At 42.0% G+C, this 18153-nt stretch overlaps 2 protein-coding genes and 1 non-coding gene across 6 annotated transcripts in view; 2 read left to right on the top strand and 1 right to left on the bottom strand.

Moving 5' to 3' along the window:
* The first annotated feature begins 365 nt into the window (after nucleotides 1-365).
* On the top strand, nucleotides 366-438 carry trnar-acg. Its single transcript has one exon. It is a non-coding gene; the product is annotated as a tRNA-Arg (tRNA).
* Nucleotides 439-2474: 2036 nt separating this feature from the next.
* On the top strand, nucleotides 2475-10761 carry fbxo31 (F-box protein 31). Of its 4 annotated transcripts, none has more exons than XM_035520411.1 (10): nucleotides 2475-3005; nucleotides 3530-3601; nucleotides 4301-4453; nucleotides 5057-5133; nucleotides 5312-5479; nucleotides 5588-5662; nucleotides 5888-5997; nucleotides 6982-7135; nucleotides 7808-8154; nucleotides 8380-10761. In XM_035520411.1, the coding sequence occupies exons 1-10, from the start codon at nucleotides 2597-2599 to the stop codon at nucleotides 8600-8602; spliced, it is 1788 nt and encodes a 595-aa protein (XP_035376304.1). In that variant the 5' UTR covers nucleotides 2475-2596; the 3' UTR covers nucleotides 8603-10761. The 4 variants fall into 4 exon arrangements, with proteins under 4 accessions (XP_035376304.1, XP_035376306.1, XP_026883539.2 ...); XM_035520413.1 differs by lacking the exon at nucleotides 8380-10761 and adding an exon at nucleotides 8188-8345 and having other exon boundaries at nucleotides 7808-8151; XM_027027738.2 differs by having other exon boundaries at nucleotides 2476-3005; nucleotides 4367-4453.
* A 272-nt stretch (nucleotides 10762-11033) lies between these two features.
* Nucleotides 11034-18153, bottom strand: part of ces2b (carboxylesterase 2b) — a 12486-nt gene continuing 5366 nt past the window's right edge. The window contains exons 7-25 of the mRNA XM_027027744.2: nucleotides 18059-18153; nucleotides 17753-17893; nucleotides 17552-17629; nucleotides 17052-17199; nucleotides 16812-16961; nucleotides 16447-16519; nucleotides 15940-16100; nucleotides 15532-15721; nucleotides 15057-15195; nucleotides 14787-14920; nucleotides 14160-14313; nucleotides 13727-13828; nucleotides 13550-13651; nucleotides 12973-13116; nucleotides 12597-12674; nucleotides 12263-12398; nucleotides 11912-12061; nucleotides 11530-11602; nucleotides 11034-11367 (exon numbers count right to left, since the gene is read on the bottom strand). The exon at nucleotides 18059-18153 is cut by the window's right edge and continues 7 nt beyond it. Of these exons, the coding sequence (XP_026883545.2) occupies nucleotides 11184-11367; nucleotides 11530-11602; nucleotides 11912-12061; nucleotides 12263-12398; nucleotides 12597-12674; nucleotides 12973-13116; nucleotides 13550-13651; nucleotides 13727-13828; nucleotides 14160-14313; nucleotides 14787-14920; nucleotides 15057-15195; nucleotides 15532-15721; nucleotides 15940-16100; nucleotides 16447-16519; nucleotides 16812-16961; nucleotides 17052-17199; nucleotides 17552-17629; nucleotides 17753-17893; nucleotides 18059-18153 (2432 nt within the window). The 3' untranslated portion in view covers nucleotides 11034-11183. The remainder of the gene's footprint in view (nucleotides 11368-11529; nucleotides 11603-11911; nucleotides 12062-12262; nucleotides 12399-12596; nucleotides 12675-12972; nucleotides 13117-13549; nucleotides 13652-13726; nucleotides 13829-14159; nucleotides 14314-14786; nucleotides 14921-15056; nucleotides 15196-15531; nucleotides 15722-15939; nucleotides 16101-16446; nucleotides 16520-16811; nucleotides 16962-17051; nucleotides 17200-17551; nucleotides 17630-17752; nucleotides 17894-18058) is intronic.

Genomic DNA, 18153 nt, shown 5'->3' with positions numbered 1-18153 from the left:
TATCATACACAACTCGACGTCGTTTTGCCAGTGTCCTTCTGACTCAAGGATTTTGTACTCCAAGGTGATTATTAAATGCTAGTAGTTTTTTTTTTATAGATAAAGTATCACTGACACGAATAAATAGCAGATCTAACATAAGCATGACAAGGTTGGCTACGCCTTCAACAGTCACTGATGTTTGATCTATCACAGATTTAAAATGGGGAATAAGTGAAGCGGAAACGCTTTTTTGTCAGAATGCTGTTTTTGAACGAAATCACCGGTGCCCTTTTAATATTTACATCGTTGTAGAACTTTACCGTTCGTAATGTTACACGTTTCCACGATTTGATTTTGGACCCGCTGTGCTGCGCTTGTGTATCGGGCCAGTGGCGCAATGGATAACGCGTCTGACTACGGATCAGAAGATTCTAGGTTCGACTCCTGGCTGGCTCGATTGTTTTTCCACCCGTTTAAGCTTAAAAGCGTTGCAGAGATCTAGGCCCAAAAAAACAAAGTAAAAATTATATAAACTATAATTTAGTGTTGGCTAGTGTGTATTTTCAGATGAAAATTTGCTAGATAAAAATTATTTAAACCTTAACAATTAATTATTGCATCAGTTAGTGGAATAATCAAGTAGATTAAAATCAAACAGTCTAACTTAACTCAAAGTCATTTAGATAAGAAAAGTAATAACAGAAGGCTGATGGGAAAAGAATAAAATGTAAACCAAAACAGCCAGGCCTACAAACCTTTATGTTCCATGTTCAAATAAAGGAGTAAATTAGACTGATGAATTGAATGGACATCAGGGCAAAAAAAAAGAAAAGGAAACAACATGTGAAGCAGGCCTAGGTCACATTTCTACAGCACTGCAGAGCCCTTAAAGGGACTGGCCAAACAAGTGTTTGCTCTATCATCTTCTACAGCATCTAATAGAGAGCCTTACTTTACCATTAGCTTGTGAAGTAATCCTGTAAGCAGGTTGCATGTTGAAATACAACTGAAACTGCCTCTTCCCTAAAAAAATATGAACTATTATTGCTGTGATGTCATGCCAATCAGAAAACACAATCCTACACAATCCCAGTGTAGGATTGCAGGTATTGCGCATAATTTCATAAATTTCTACAAATCTAGCATTTATAATGCAGGGTATTCCCACACACATTTCCACAAGGTTTATGAGTGGGTTTATGGGAATTTTTGACCATTCTTCCAGAGATCAGACACTGTTGTTGGACGAGAAGACCTGGCTCGCAGTCTCCGATGCAATTCATCCCAAAGGTGTTCTATTGGGTTGAGGTCAGGACTCTATGCAGGCCAGACAAGTTCTTCCACACCAAACTCACTCATCCATGTCTTTATGGACCTTGCTTTGTGCACTGGTGCTCATATTGGAACAGGTAGGCGCCATCCCCACACTGTTCCCACAAAGTTGGGAGCATGAAATTGTCCAAGATCTCATGTTATGCATTAACAATTCCTTTCAGTAGAACTAAGGAGCCAAGCCCAACTACTGAAAAACAACCCCACACCATAATCCCCCCTCCACCAAACTTTACACTTGGCACAATGCAGTCAGACAAGTACTGTTCTGGCAATCTCCAAAACCAGACTCGTCCATTGGATTGCCAGACAGAGAAGTGTGATTCGTCACTCCAGAGAACACGTCTTCACTGCATCCGACGCTTTACATTGCACTTGGTGATGTAAGGCTTGGATGCACCTGCTTGGCCATGGAAACCCATTCCATGAAGCTCTCTATGCACTGTTCTTGAGCTAATCTGAAGGCCACATGAAATCTGGAGGACTGTAGCAATTGACTCTGCAGAAAGTCGTCGACCTCTGCGCACGTGCCTCAGCATCCGCTGACCCCGCTCTGTCATTTTACGTGGCCTACCACTTCATGGCTGAGTTGCTGTCGTCCCCAATCACTTCCACTTTGTTATAATACCACTGATAATTGTCTGTGGAATATTTAGTAGCAAGGAAATTTCACAACCGGATTTGTTGCACAGTGTCACGCTGGAATTCACTGGGCTCCTGAGAGTGACCCATTCTTTCACAAATATTTGCATGCATAGGTGCTTGGTTTTATGCACCATGGAAGTGATTGGAACACCTAAATTCTCATTATGCTCATTATCTTACTATAAACCAGTAGGCGGATCTCATTATCTGACTACAAAGTGCTGCTTTAAAGGCCGTTGTAGGGACATCAAAGCGTTTTGGAGCACTTAATGCGGTGCTTTTTTTTTTACAACGTTTCAACTGACATATAAACGGCATGAAATACGGCGTTTTTTATGGTTTTTGTGGCTTGTTTTACGGCGTAATGAAAAATAACACTGTATCTTGCGGCGTAAAAGCGTCCACAATGCCGCTTTCCGCCCGGCGTTTTCCAAATAAAACGCGTTTCGTTTAAAGTGAATTTTGACTACTTTGGCTTTCCATATGCCCAGTCCGTATGTGCGCGCGTCACGAGTCGCTGCCCAGTTTGTCTGTACGCTCGCCGGAGTCGCCAGTGCGCTGAAAGCAGGAAGGACGCACAGAAGACGGATCGTACAGCTGTTATCGTGATGTAGCGCTGCCTGTCCGATGACTGCGGATGGCGGTGTGTGCCAGACTCTGCGGTGTGGGTCAGTCGCGGCGGTGCAGGCGGCGGCAGAGGAGCGGCCAGCACCATCCGGAAAGCGACTCCGACACGGACATGGATGGAGAGGAGGAGGAGAAGATAGTGGGTGAAATGGAAGCCTGTCAGAAGACCTACGCAGCCGGGCCCGGGTCGACTAACGACGCAGGACGTGCCGATGGCCGTGCCACGGGACTGGGCTGTGGGGACACTGCCTGCGCACGACCATCCAAGCCGCGGGCGTTGCTGGATTTGCCCCCAGAGCTCTTGGTGGAGATCTTCTCGTCTTTGCCTGGCACGGCGCTGCCAAACCTGGCCTTGGTGTGCAAGAAATTTCGGCAAATACTCAGTACGGAAACCATCTGGAGAAGACGATGCACAGAGGGTAAACGGCATTACGTCGCTGGGTAGTTAAAATCATGCTGCCTGGATCAGCCAGCTTGGCTCGGCCAGCGAGGTTATGTGACGCTGCACAAATGCTTTCATGTTTACTCCTGCTCGGCTGCCCTACAATACAGCAACCGTCTTTGGCGGCGTCAGCCATTCTGCGCATGTTGTCTTATTCTACTTGGATGTGTGGCAAGCCGGGTTTTAATAACGATGACCCGTTAATTTGTAGTCTGTCGTCGGTAGTTTGAGAATAAGAATAAAAATGTTTTAACGTAGGCCCATGTCATGCAACACAGGTTTGTGATACGCTAAATGACGCATGCATTAAAATTGGTGCCCTTGAATGAGCGTGTTTCTAAGAGGGGAAAACCTTCATTCGTTATTTTTCAATCAACTTGTAAACATCTGATGTGCCCGTTTCGTTCCAGCGGTATCAACCATTCACGTAGCAGACCTCTCTATGCGGATGACCATAACTGTGTTACATAACTGTGTTACTGCCCTTCATTACTTATTCAGAGTTTGGCATGAAGGATGATTTACGGAAGATGGAGGTTCTGGGTGTGTCCAGCCGGGAGCTTTATGTCAAACGTAAGTATGGACATAATACAATACACTTCGTCAGTGTCTGCACCTTCTTCCTGAACACAACTGTAGATTTGCCTTCAGTTTGATATTGGCAGAACACGTTTAACCTATTTAGGCAGTATCTGATCGTTGGTTATCTAATTTATTAACATGTATTTATGTTTTGTCTAAAAAACAAGTACAGCATCTATAAGGTTCAGAATTCAGTACTGTCTTAACATTTATTCTGTGGCGGGCATGACCGCTACATCGGTTCTGTAGGCAAATTACAGCTTGCGACTTCTTGAGCTGCCTAGGCTTTTAGCTTCATCTGGACTGTTTAAAGTATGCAACTCGAGTAAGCTGCTCTGTCTGTTTCTTCGGCAGCTTCCTGGACTTGTGTTAACCGTGATGCTGCTGCGTCTCCCCTAGCTGCCCATAATGGCTTCTAATTCCCTGCATCATTTTCAGCCTACTCTGGGCTGCAGTAGTCATTCTGTTGCACTGCTTTTGGTTATCCTGTTTTAGTGTGCTCTTGTGGTTTTGTTATTGCGCAATAAATACGCAACTTCTAAAGCCTCTTTTTAGGGAAGGGTGAAGGTTATGCCTTGTTTATTGCTCAACTTTGTGCTCCCTGTTTCTCTCTCTCTCTCTCTCTCTCTCACACACACTCACACACACACACACACACACACACACACACACACACACACACACACACAGCTCAAACAAGTCCTTTTTTTGACTTTCCTCTCCTCTCGTGGTGCATCCACCTGTATGCCTGTCCAGGTGTGAACCCTCGGGTGAAGTCAGGACGCTTTACGAAGCTCCTCCCCGATTACGAGCACATGGACTATCGGGACGTGTACATCCACTGTATGTACTGCCAGGTGTGCGGGGCTGAAAGCTGCAGTCTCAAAAACTGTGTGGCTAGTCACAGGTGGTGTTTGGCAGTGTTTACCCTTTTCTGCCAATCTGGGACAGTTTGGTGTGTGTGGTTGAGGGTCAGGAGTTGGTCCTAGATCAGTTACAAAAGGCACTTTTCAACCTGGAGTCCTGCATGTGCTGTGGAAAAGACATGCATGTCTAGCCAGTGCGTAAGTCTGTGGTGATCCTAACCTGACCTGAGAATTGGTTTTCCTTTTGTTAATAACCTGCTTTTATCCACACCGCTTGCAAACTATAGGAGACATGGTTCATTGTGGTTATTATTCGAGATGTTTAACTGTCGTTTACAGTCACTAACCGCTCTTAATCAAAAGAATGGCTCTGGTCACAGACTTGTGTGCACGGTGAGAAAATCTACTTACTCCCATCCCCTACATAGTCTGGAAAGTGGCACATCTATAGCTACTGCACTATAATGTATCCAACTCTTGCCTCCTTGCCTCTCGGTCTTTCCCATGCTGAAGATTGGCTGTTGCATATAATCAAATCCTCAGCTTTTGTATAAGTCTGCATCTCACGTTTGCCTTGCAGTGCTCCATCCATATAGACACATTTTGGGTCTCTGGCAGCCAGACATAGGCCCCTATGGAGGCCTGCTGAACGTTGTGGTATGTCCCTTCACCTTCGGACAGTCCGCAAACACCTTTTTAAATGTGTTTTTTGTAGCGCATTTGTCCACTGATATGTTAGAACTGGTAAGCTGTGTTTTGCTTTCTTGATCAGTATCCCATTTTGATATGATTTGGCTGATCATCTGGTCCTCTGTTTTGGCTCATGCGTGGGCAGGTGGACGGACTGTTCATCATTGGTTGGATGTACCTGCCACCCCACGATCCCCGAGTCGAGGACCCCATGCGCCGCCGCCCCCTCTTCCGCATTCACATGTGGGAGAGTAACAGAGCCGCAGTGGAGTGCATGTATGGCCACAAGGGCCCCCATAAAGGAGACATTCAGGTCAGCGTGTCCGGCGATCAAATATCTGGGTCCACCTTTCACTTGAGAGTGGTGCTACCATCAAGAAGTGCAAGTGGTGGTGTGACTTGTGACATTTGTCTTTTTCAGACAGTGAAAAAAGACGAGTTCTCTACCAAATGCAACCAAACAGATCACCATCGAATGCCAGGGGGCAGGCAAGAGGTGAGGGAACAGCTTTGCTCAGGCACCCTCCCACAGGTTTAGTTTTTGCCTTCAGCTAAAGGGGAGGATTGGGAGTTGTTGCATTTTCCTCCGATTTATTCATTAGAGCACTTGCACTCTGAGGTCGGCTCTTTAATAATGCAAACGAAGAAAGGGGTGTGAAGTAGAGCTGGTCTAGAAGTACTCGGTTCATTTTTGCGTGCACATGCGTTTCTGTATGCGCAGGAGTTCCGGACGTGGCTGGACGAAGAGTGGGGACGGACGTTGGAGGACATCTTTCATGAACACATGCAGGAGTTGATACTCATGAAGTTCATCTACACCAGCCAATACGAGTAGGCCTTTTGAGTAATCGCAGCTGAACTAGTATAGGCTGTCACAGGTGAATGTAGATGGTATAAATGTGGGGTAAATTAAAAACAATGCATGAATTCCCAAAGACAGTCAGCTGTTCTGCTTCAGTCTAAGAAACACTGTATAGCCCCTTTTTCATGTTTGGAATGTCACCATATGCATTATTGACACCCTGACTCTGTGGGAACAGACCCTGTTCAGAATCACTGATGCCTATTGTAGGATGCCATCCTCATTTACACTAAAATCAAGGAAAAATACTAACCGGTGTTGGATTAATCACTTGTATGAAATTACACGGTTTATGTGTTTCGACATATAGTGTATGTTATGTTGAAAAATATGGTGATACACAGATTGATATAAAAGTTTAGGTTACTTCTGCAGGATCCCATATCAACAAGGCTAAAATAATTAAAACGTAGCCAAATTTCTACGTAATACATGTCACATTTTGTAGTCAAATTAATTTTAGCTACATTCATATGGATTCACCTATCGGCCCTTTTGGGTTCCTGTTGGTTCAAGCAACAGTAGGGTGTTTAGGAATTAAACAAAAACAGCTTTTTGCCAGCTGAAGGCTCTCTGAAGTTTATAACACCACAGTAACTTTCAGTCAGCAGTAGTTCTACAGTTTGCAGTACTTTTGTCTTGAATTCTTGTGTTGCTTTTTTAACTCTGATTTTGATATTGTAAAAAAAAAAAAAAAGGGGGTTACGAAAACCATGTTTAGGCTCAAGATGGCTGGATAGCAACACACACACACACCATAAATGTCAAATAATGTCAATAAAATGTGTGCTTTTAGATAAGAGTATAACATCAAGTAGAATTCGGTTGTAGTGCTACATATTAATCAGGTCCATAAATGCATCCACTTAAAAGAATGGGGAGGGGCTTGAGTTATTTATAATTTCGTGTGTGTGTGTGTGTGTCTGTGCCTGTGTCTGTGTCTGTGTGTGTAGTAATTGCCTGACGTACCGGCGGATATACTTGCCCCCGTGCCTATCTTCAGATCTGCTGCAGCCGGGCCTCTTCAAAGGCACGTACGGCAGTCACGGCCTGGAGATCATCATGCTGAGCTTCCATGGCTCTCGGGCCAAAGCCACCAAACTGACAGTGAGTTGCCATGCTCCCTGTGCCTTGTTCACCTCTGCTGTCAGCAGACTTGTTTGCTTCATTCTTTCTTCCCACCGCCGAACAGAGAGTGAATAGGGATTAGCTTCAGGACCGGTCTCCTCAGCTAGCCCTCGCATCAGTTTTGTGCTTCAGGTTTAGGTGATGGTGCATGGATGGTGCATCCAGTTCTTCAAGACACCTTCCTAGTCATTTAACTGTATTTCTTGTTAATTAGTCCCACACATCACCTTTTACATTTTTTTTTTTTAAACTCGTTTTGTTTTCCTTTCTCCCAATTTTACTGTTGTTGCTTTAGAATTATTAAAAACGAACAGTTGCAAGTCTTCAAATTCCATGTGCCAGTCACTATTGCACAGCAGAAGCTGATCCTGTTATTTGGTTCAATTTTCTGAGCCTGGTCACAATCAGATCACGTTTGAGCGCTGATGGGTGAGTGAAGGGTTCTGCTTGTGTTTAAAGCTGCCAGATGGCATGAAGTTGCTTACTATGCTGTCGTTTTAAATGTAGCAGGGGACCATAGTAAAGCCAAAGGTTTCCTGTGGTCCTGGAGGCTCAGGTGTGCTCAGTAGCTCTACTGTCCAGTGCACCAAAAGAGGACAAAGCGGATTGGTGTATGTTTCTGAATTGGACTAATCTCCACTTGTCTCTCAGGGTGACCCTAACGTGCCAGCAGGTCAGCTGACCCTAGACGTAGACCTTAGTCGGCCGGTACGGCTACCCGACTTGGAGCACCAGCGCAACATCGAAGAGCTCTCTAGACTTGTGATGAGTGTGCATGAGGAGGTCCAGAGGGCTGCACCGGGCCCTGATGCCCCCCCTGCCGGGGCTGACGAGGTCTCCTCTGGGGCAGAGGGATCGGACGTTTCCCCTGTGGCTGAAGCTGAGGATGCCAGGGGTGGAGCGACTACCTCTGGTCCTCCTCTTGAACCCCAGCCCTTCATCCTGCCTTTAGGGGTCATGGCCCGCAATGAGGTGTACCCGCGCACGTGCAAGATGTGGTGAGTACCAAAAGCAGCCATGTCTTAAGTGAGGTGTTTCTATGGATGTTGAACTCTTCTAGAGCCAGTTTGAAGTTTTATATTGTTGTTGTTTATCAATTGGACCATTAGATTTTAACAACAAAAATAAGAACATGATGACAAATCAAAACACCAGCGCACACAGGATCATTTCCGAAACAGCTTGGCACATGCTTTGATGACGACTGATTTTCTGTGTATCAGTTTCTATGGAACAGGTTTGATAGCAGGCCATGGCTTCACCAGTCCTGAGCGCACACCCGGCCTCTTTGTGCTGTTCGACGGTGACCGCTTTGGCTTCGTCTGGCTGGAGCTGAAGTCGTTCAGCCTCTACAGCCGGCTGACCGATCAGCTGGAGCATGCGCAGGCCCCCAGCCTGGAGCGCTTCGAGGCCATGCTCCGCAACATGCAGTCATGGACATCCTGAAGGGCAGGTCTCCTCAGCCATGCCCACCACTGTCTACATCACACATGCTTCTGCCAAAGGGTGGGCACTTCCAAACCTGCAGGGCCCACCCCTCCCGAATTATCTGGGTCAACTCCAGAGCCACCTAGCGGTCCGTTGGTGGGTTGAGCCAGACGTGCAGTGGTGTGGTGTCCCAGGACTGGAACTGCCCGTTCCTGCTCTTTGGAACCAGAAACCTGGATTATACTCTCTGCCACTCGTATCCCCACACAACCTGAAGAAACCTCCCGATTAATCACTCGCATGCACATGACAAAATCCCGCCACAGTATGTTTGCAGGAGAGAATTCATAGAGGTTGTATTATACCAAGGCTTTCTTATCAGCTTTTTAATTAATTTATTTTTATAACCTGGAGATGATGACTACGAGGATAATATATGACAATTCACCCACATACTCTGGAACAAGCTGAGTGTGCCTCTGTATCATTACCATGGTAACCCAAGACTACTTTTAGAAACTTGTATTTGCGTGTACTATGAAAGTGAGTTTTAAATTTAAGTTAAGGTTAAAGTTCTCTCTTGTTTGGTGGTAGCTGTTAAGTGATGCATTATCCTTTTAATGTCATATATTCTTTCTTTTTGTCTCTTCATTACTGTCACTTTTAATTTCATGAAGCCATCACAACCCACAGCAATGTTGGATTGCCTGTGATTTATATACATTTTGATTTGAATGCTTTAAATAGCCAACGGATATAGTCCCTGATCGACATTAAAATGGTGAATATGTAAACACAGATTGCCATAGGGTATGTACCTCGGTTGGTCTAAATAATTGGTTTTTAAAGCAATGGTGCATTAATGAAACAGACTCCTAAAAGACCTTGCTAAAGCTAAAGATGATCCTTTATGCCAGACCAAAGTTTGTGGGTTGAGGATTATTATACCCAAAACCAGCAATTGCTTTGTTGTAACAATGGACAGGAATTTAGCTTGATATCCTAAATCTGCTTGTTTCTTATAGCTGATTTCAAGAAGTGGGTTTGCCAGTTGTATTTCAGCGCTGGTACTGAGTTTAGGGTGGGAAAATTAGTAGCACCATCTAAATCTCCACCATGTAATGAATGTGCATGCTGTACTAAGGCATTTCTCTGACCTAGATGAATTCACTTACATTCGAGAATATCGAGGGTGTTTCATTCACATAGATTTACAGACTGCTTTGTATCTCAGGTGCCATACCTATATGCCGGTTCTCTGGAACAAATAATACACTAAAGCGCATAAACATTTTTTTTTTTTTTCTCTTGATAAGTGTAATCATATTTCATAATGCTTAAAGGAGTTACATAGATTTACAATTTGTTAATTGTCTTTACTCTTCTCAGAGAAGCTTGTTGTCCATTGAAGAAGAAAAGGCACCAGAGAGGGGGGGAGGGGGGGGGGCGGGTCTCTGATAAGTGTAAACATGTAGATCACCACCACCAGCACGCAGTTTGATTGGCTGGTAGGCAGCCTGGGCCTGCCTTAGCTTGTGTTGAGCTCTCACCCTGCCTTCAGTAGTTCCTGAAGGAAGCAAGACATTCACTAGGGCAACCTCTCCCCGAGCTGGACAAAACCCGGGTTTAACGTCAGCACCAGTGGCGTGTTCGCTCACTCTCTCCTCGATTACGCTTTCAAGAGTTAAAGACGGACTAGGTTAGTGGCCAAGATGCTTTCAGGCTGTTTCCTCCAGCAGAGAGATGTATAACAAATGCTTCCTTCCCTCTATTGTGATGAGATCGATCATAAAGCTGTGCGTTGGCTTCTCTAAAAGTGCTCTTTCTTAAGCAGCATGAGTATTGACCAGAGACGCTTCCTCTGTACTTTTGTATTCAACTGCAGCTTTGCAAAAACTAACCACTATAATGTAAAGAGAAAATTGTCAATGAATGAAAAATATTTAAGTCTATATTTAAGTCTATATTAGGGGTGATTGTACACATTCTTTAAAGCATACCAGCTGTCTGTTTTGTGACCTCTACAAAATGATAACTATTATATCCTGAATAGCCTCATCAGTTCTAAAATTTTTGAAAAGAAAGTTGTGTCTAATGTAAACCTCATTGCATACAACTTCAGGGAGCTTTGAAGCTTAAGTGTTTGTCTCTTCAAAATAAATTAGAGTAAAGAGGAATATCTGTCCCAGCTCTCAATCATTATTGAAACTAACATTTTACCATCAGTACACAGTCTTGACAGTTTCTGCTGTACAGCTTTTCTTGTGACTAGACATTCTGAGTAATAACCTAGATGATGTCTGATATGTTCTCTAGAAGAATATGAAACCACTCATCCTACTAGTACACCTTCCACGTCAGCCCGCTTCCTTTCAGGACAAATAACAAATTAATGGAACACAACCAGTAAATACATTTTTACAATACATTTTTAAGAAACAGTCTTCAGTTTATTTCTAATTCAGGTAATTTAATCAGATTATTTATTTATAATAATTCACAGGTTGCCCAGTATTACTTCCTAAAACAGGAAGTTCAATCACATTTAACTATTCTTTAGCTCTGTATTCTTAACTCTTCAATGAAGCCATGGCTTTGTTTACAACTCGGTGTGCTCCTGCTTCTCTTGAGCTGAACGCATCAGCTCCGGAAGTTTCTCAGTCATGAAGAGGTAACGCTTGGCCTTCAGGTTCTTGCCAGGTTTCTGTTTCAGCCCAATGGCCAGATACTCAGTTTCCGCTCCATGCTCAGGCCATATGGTCAGGCCTGGCCCATTCGGGGACCTGCCGAGTCCACACAGCCCTGAATGTTACATATTGCTGATGGCATTATATGTCATTTCCCAATTAAAGCATGTTGGCTGGAAAGCCTGTTATTAAATAAAAGTTGCCACACAAAGGTTGACAGATACAATTAAGCTAGAACCTAGATGTGAAACAACTTACCCAGTACGAGCAAAGTTCCCCCAGTAGGCCATCATTGCTCTGCACAGTTCCTTCTCTTCCTCTGTACATGGGGCTGAGAAGGATACACCCATAAACAGATGTAAAAAAGGACTGAGATCAGGGAACTTTGCTTAGCTATAGAATGTTCTTAACTGAAATAAACTGACAATGTGGATGAGATGTTAATGGAAAAGGTTATCAACACTCATCTGATTTATGCTGATTTTTATTTATGTATTTATTTATTTATTTTTACCACTAATACTGACCCATATTTGATATGTAGTAGCCCATGTGACTAAAAACGTGCCAAGTGTTGATCCCAGTTACAAGATCTTCTATTAGACCAGGAGGAGAGATGGAGTACATTTCCCCCACTTACCACTGAACTTCATGTGGCTGTTCCCAAAGCAGCTGCCGAAAATGAAGAGAAGTTCATCTGCATGGTCACTTTTGACGAAGCTGGGCCTGCTGGCCTGAAGAAGGCTGGGGGGATGCTGGAACTCATACAGGTAAACTGGGACACCAGCAGCTGCCATGTGACAACACACGTATGAGCTTGTGCTACAGATAATGTGAAGTCACTGGCACTTGATACATCGGGGCGTTGATCAGTGAGCCATGTGTTGATGTCTGATTTCTACAGCCATGAAAGTGATGCAGTAATATGATTCAGACTGAATTTGCAGTTTGAATAAACACATAGACAATATTTCTGATAATCTTCCTTTACCTTTATGAAGTTTTGCCACTGTGAGAGCTGGTATGGTAAACACAATGTCTCCCATAATCTCTTTGTAAGTATCACGAACTTTGATCCGGTCAACAGAGGAGCCCAGGTACTCATCTACCAGCAGCTGAGAGGCCAGCTGGTTATGTGGCATAAGAAGAAAGCACAACAATCTCTAACTGAATACAACTACATACAGTAAGAGCTCCACTCCACATAAGAAAAAAAAAATCCAAAGTAGGCTAGTTGATGACAAATTACAACATCTATTTTAACTTACTTGAATAACTTAATATGTGTATGATCTTTTAAAATCATTAATGTCTTGTTTTCTTACATCAGAGCTAAAAGCTCCAATTAATGATGTGAGTTGCTCTCTATCCATGCCATCCACCCATCCTGGAGGTGCAAAATACTGTGGAAACAAATGAGTCTGTATATCATTCATCACTGTAACCACATTTAAATGCAATCCTTGCCAAGTATTGAAATATCCTCAGTTCCTCCATCTCATATTAACAGATGAAGTAGCTCAGTGTCTAATGTGCTCTCTTTTCTATTCTATGGGCATAGGTTTCTCAGCAAACCTAAAACATACTACCATAGTGCATGTTACTCTGTTGAATAAACTACTAGCATCACAAGATAAAGGAAACACCATGTGTTAAACTGTAAAGCATATCTGTAAAATACATACTGTAGCATTCACTCACATTGGGCAATAACCAACCAAATTCATCATTATTCACACCGGTAATGAGTGGAACTTTGCTGAACTCCTGGTTGTGAAGAAGCTCCTCCACAGGCTTGGGAAGGAAGTTTTTATCTTCTGTCACTGCAAATTGCAGCATCATGAGCTGTAATTGAGTAAAGCAGTTTAGCTCAGTGGTTAAGGTACTTGACTAGTACTCAGAAGGTTGCCAGTTCAAGCCACACCCTTGCCACCGTTGGGCCCCAGAGCAACGCCCTTAACCCTCAAGTTGTACTCAGTCATAATTGTGAATCACTTTGAATAAAAGTGTCAGGTAAATGTAGTATAGTAATGAGCAAATGTATTACACACACAACATTATTGTTCTGCTGGGATGTTAGAGGTTGTGATATATTTATTATGGCTTAGAGGAGTGAGAAGCTGCCATTGTTTATGAGTGTTAGAATACTTGTGATGTACTGAAGCACTGCACAAGACATAGACAGGACATACATACTGGCGAGAGCAGTCTGTGAATATGACTGTAGTGCTTACAGCCGCATTTTCCTCTTATTTTCATTAAGCACTGTATTTCTCACCTCTGTGGAAAATTTCAGCACATGCTCAGTGGACCAGTTCCTTGCACACTCAGCGATCATCTTTGTGCTGCTGGTGTCACAGCCTGACATGTTAGCTGCTTGCTGAAATTGTACACAAATAAATGTCCATTTTTGCTGTAATAGGAGTACAGAATATAAAAAAAGGCTCTAATTTACCTGAGCTACTGGTAAGGGATCTTTCACAATGCCTTGCATTAAAGCACAACCACTCTCTGCAATTGCACGATGGAATAGACCAGCAGACAATGGAGATAGCAGCTTGAAACCAGAGACAAATAGGAGAAAATTAGTATTACCTGGAGTAGTGAATAACAAGGCATTTTTACATACATAGGATAACTTAAATGATAACTCATACAGTGAATTCTTGAGTAACAGGGTCTAGATCAGCCTTACTGTTTTAGGGGTATGCAAGTTGATGCAAATTGTGCATGTTCTGATCAACTACTATCTTAACCATTAATACATTTCAAAGCTTCATGTTTGGAATTTTAAGGATTTTTATGTGTGAGAAATGGGCCCTTGGAGAATACCCTTACAAAACATCCAAATTAAAATGAGTTTGTGCTTATAAACATTAGTTGCCTACCAAAAGGGACACACTGATTCCACCTGCAGACTCGCCAAAGATTGTTACTGATCCAGAATCTCCTCCAAAGCTGTGGATGTTCTCCTGGACCCACTGCAGAGCGGCTACCTGGTCAAGGAGACCATAGTTTCCTGGGGCGTGTTCATCCCCTGTACTACAGGAGAAAAAACCTTTAGAGGGCTCTGTACGACATTTACCTTAGAGGTAAACACAAATAAATCATGTATTCAAAATAAGGTTATTGGTGATACCACTGAATATAGACATTGTAAACATGTACATTCCAAACTAGGGTGAGTACAAGTTGCTTATTAACCTGCAGAAAAAGCATGTAATAAAGTTGTCATGTCATATTTTATAATGCCAACATTCAATCATTGATTCATGAATTATTCATTAATTTATTGCTCATGCATTCACTCAGTTCACAGTGGTACAAGGACATGCTTTGAAATCTGACATTTGTTGAAATGGGGGTTGGGTGGCTGAAATAGAGTTAACAGGGTAGAATCGGGTCTATATGATTTATAACACTTTGCTTGATTTTAGTTGATCCAGTTTAAAAGAAATAAAACAAGAAACAAAAGCCAGGCTTCAGTAACATTACTGCTTGTGTCTCAGACTTACCTAAAGAATCCCAGCAGACCCAGTCTGTACTGGATCAACACAACCACCACATTCTCATATGCAGACAGAACTGACCCATCAAATATTGAGGCAGAGCCCAAGCTAAATCCTCCACCATGGATCCAAACCAGGACCTAAAACACAAACAATAAACGTTTTTTAACTATGATCTATGATTATTTTTATCAGTTAGGGACAAAGGTAGTATAAGCATATTTGGAATCCTGATAAGTGAGTAAGGCAGAGGTAAGGAGCTTGTTGGGTACTTACTGGCAGGTTAGCATATTCGCTAGGTTTTGCTGGAGTATAAATGTTGAGATAAAGGCAGTCTTCTGACACCTCAGGAAATTCCACACTTATTGATAAATTGCCAAAAATGGACATAGTTTCTTGCATATTTTGTATACACCTTAAAAATAAAAACATCAAATCATTATATTAAGTTAATAATGCACATAATACCTACATGGTATTGGCAGTAAGAAAATGGTTGCAAAGGTTGATGTCTTGTGTCACTGAGCAAAACAGAAAATATGTTCTTTTCTTGAAACTGTTCACTAGAACACATTTTCCAGTTACATTAACCTCTCCGTTCCATCTGAACATTTTGAAACCACATATGAACCATGGATTAATAGTCATTGAAGAACATTAATAAACTTAATATTGAAGTGCCAATTTAGTCCCAGAATAATACTAAAACCTCAAATTGTGTCTTCTGTGTGCTTTAATTAGAACGACATACATGTACGGCTGCTTTGTGGCGTCTCTCACTCCGTCCCATGCTTCTGTAGGTTGTGGTGGTGCCAGTCTCAAAGGACCCACTGGTGGCTTTGCAAATGGCACACCCAGGTAGCTATAAATGACGGTGTGCTTCCCTTTAGCGGTCGAGTAAGCGCCTTTTAGAGCTCCCAATTTAGTCTGCACAACAGGTCCTGTCAAAAAGGCAGAAAAAAATTAGGAATCATATGTGCTTCTTACAAACAACAAATGTGAGTGGATTTCAGCTTCAGACAGTATGTAAAATTCTATCCACAAATGATTGCTGTATGATTAAATAACCAGTAAAGAGTTACAGAATGCTTTAGCCACCTTGGACTCTGCTACATTGACAAAAAAATAAAGACAACGAACCCCATGAGGTGTAACTAACCATTCTTTTTCTCACGTATTATCCGTGGTAGGATCTCTGTTATGAACTCATAGTGCTTTCCTTTCAGGTTCTTGCCAGGTTTCTGTTCCAGCCCAATGCCCAGATACTCAGCTTCCGTTCCATGCTCAGGCCATGGGGTCAGGCCTGGCCCGTTCGGAGACCTGCCGACAAGTCCACACAGATAAAATTAGGTAAACCATAACTGGGTCTGTAGGACAAGACAATGTTTAAGATGAACACCTTCATCTTTCAAAAGATAGTATGTCTTGCAACATTTTTAGCAGTCTAAATTGCATTGTGTATGCTGTATCCCAAACTATGGTCCTTGGTTAATATCAGCTCACTGCCACAGCAAATATGATTATCCAAATGATTATACGAACATTTTAACCACAGGACAAGATTTGTCGTGCCATGAGTTAGCTAGAAGTAGGTTCACTTGAATTAAATTCAGATCACGTAGTTGGAAACCTCTAATTGATAGTTTCACAGAGAGAAATTACTCACCCAGTACGAGCAAAGTTTCCCCAGTAGGACATCATAGTTCTGCACAGCTCATTTTCTTTCTCTGTGAATTCACCTGAGAGTCAGGGTGAAGGAGAGAACAGGACAGATTAGTCTGTTACATCTCTTACAACACTGGATATCATGTCCAGTAATGAAACTTTTTAAATGTTTTAGATATTACATTCAATTAAAAGTAGTAAGGTACTTGTATAAATGATGTTTTAACGAAGTAATACATTGTATTAATTTGTATTACTTCTACAAAATACCATTAGATGAACACAGAAGGTCTAAACACAACATAACATAAAACATAATTTCATTACAGCATGATTGTTAAAAACAGTTCACACAGTTTGTCTTACCAGCAATCTTAACATGGGCATTGGCAAAGCAGTTGCCGAAGACAAAGAAGATTTCAGCTGCGTGGTCACTTCCAACAAATTTAGGTACCTTTTTCTGCATCTCATTGAAGGTATGCTGGAACTCATACATATATACTGGTGCTCCAGAATCTAGTAATTAAAACATCATATGAATAAACAATTAAAAGCAGGCAAGTAGTATTTTTTAGCCTGATTATCAATAAAAAGGATACATTTCACCTTTGTGATATTTTGCCACTTTGCGTGCTGGAATGTTGAACATCAAATCCCCATACATCTCCCTGAAAGCATCTCGGACTTTGATTCTGTCATCCGTAGTATCCAGGTACTCATTTACCACTAATTCTTGAACCCATTTCTCAGTGAGCTAAAGAAAATTTCAAAACATACTGCAAATCCTCATATATTGTGAGCCAAATGAAACACTGACTGCAAAATTTGAACATTGTTCCCAAAATCAAATATACTTGCAGCAAAATGCCAGACACGCTCATATGAATTTCCACAACAATCAAAAATCATAATGTCTTTAGAAGTTTGCGTTAGTGATATAGGCAAAGATCAGCTGATCTTAAATGACTGAAAAATAATTAACAATGTAAACAATTGAGAAAAACTAATTTAACCATAGATATCCAACCTAAGCATAGCACAAAATTTTAAGATATATTCTGCATGAAAAAAGACACATTCACAAATATATTTGAGTCTTTACTTACATGAGGAGAAATGAATGGCATTAAAGACATGACTTCCTCTCTGTCCATTCCATCAATCCACCCAGGAGGTGCAAAGAACTATGGGAAAATGATTTCTTTATTGTTGTCAGTAAATCACATATACTAGTATTTTAAGTCAAACAATTCTTATTAAAACATTGAGAATTTACAAAAACTGAAAAAGCTCAATGTTTCACTAACATCAAGGAGTGCATAGCCTCCCTCATCATCCGTCACCCCAGTAATCATTGGTACTTTGATGAATTCTTTGTTCTGCAAAAGCTCCTCCACAGATTTAGGAAGGAAATGTCCATCCCTTGTCACTGCAGAAAACGGTCCACGCTAAAATATAATAAATAAATAAATAAACAAACAAATAAGTAGATAGATTTGTTTTGCATACTTTTCACTACATAACACAACACTTTCCTTAACAAGGAGCAGAAAATCTCAGGTTACCTGTTCAGTTCATTTTACAGGACCTTTTACAGTCCATAAAAATGATACCTGTTTGGCAATCTTCAAAAGGTCGTCCTGTGTCAACTTCATAACACAGTCAACAATCTTCTTTGTGCTGGACCAGTCACAGCCAGACGCATTAG

The sequence above is a fragment of the Electrophorus electricus genome, chromosome 2 (assembly GCF_013358815.1).
Source record: "Electrophorus electricus isolate fEleEle1 chromosome 2, fEleEle1.pri, whole genome shotgun sequence".
In the NCBI taxonomy this organism is placed as follows: Eukaryota; Metazoa; Chordata; class Actinopteri; order Gymnotiformes; family Gymnotidae; genus Electrophorus; species Electrophorus electricus.
Note: the sequence above shows the minus strand (reverse complement) of the source record. Positions and strands in the feature narration are given on the sequence as shown.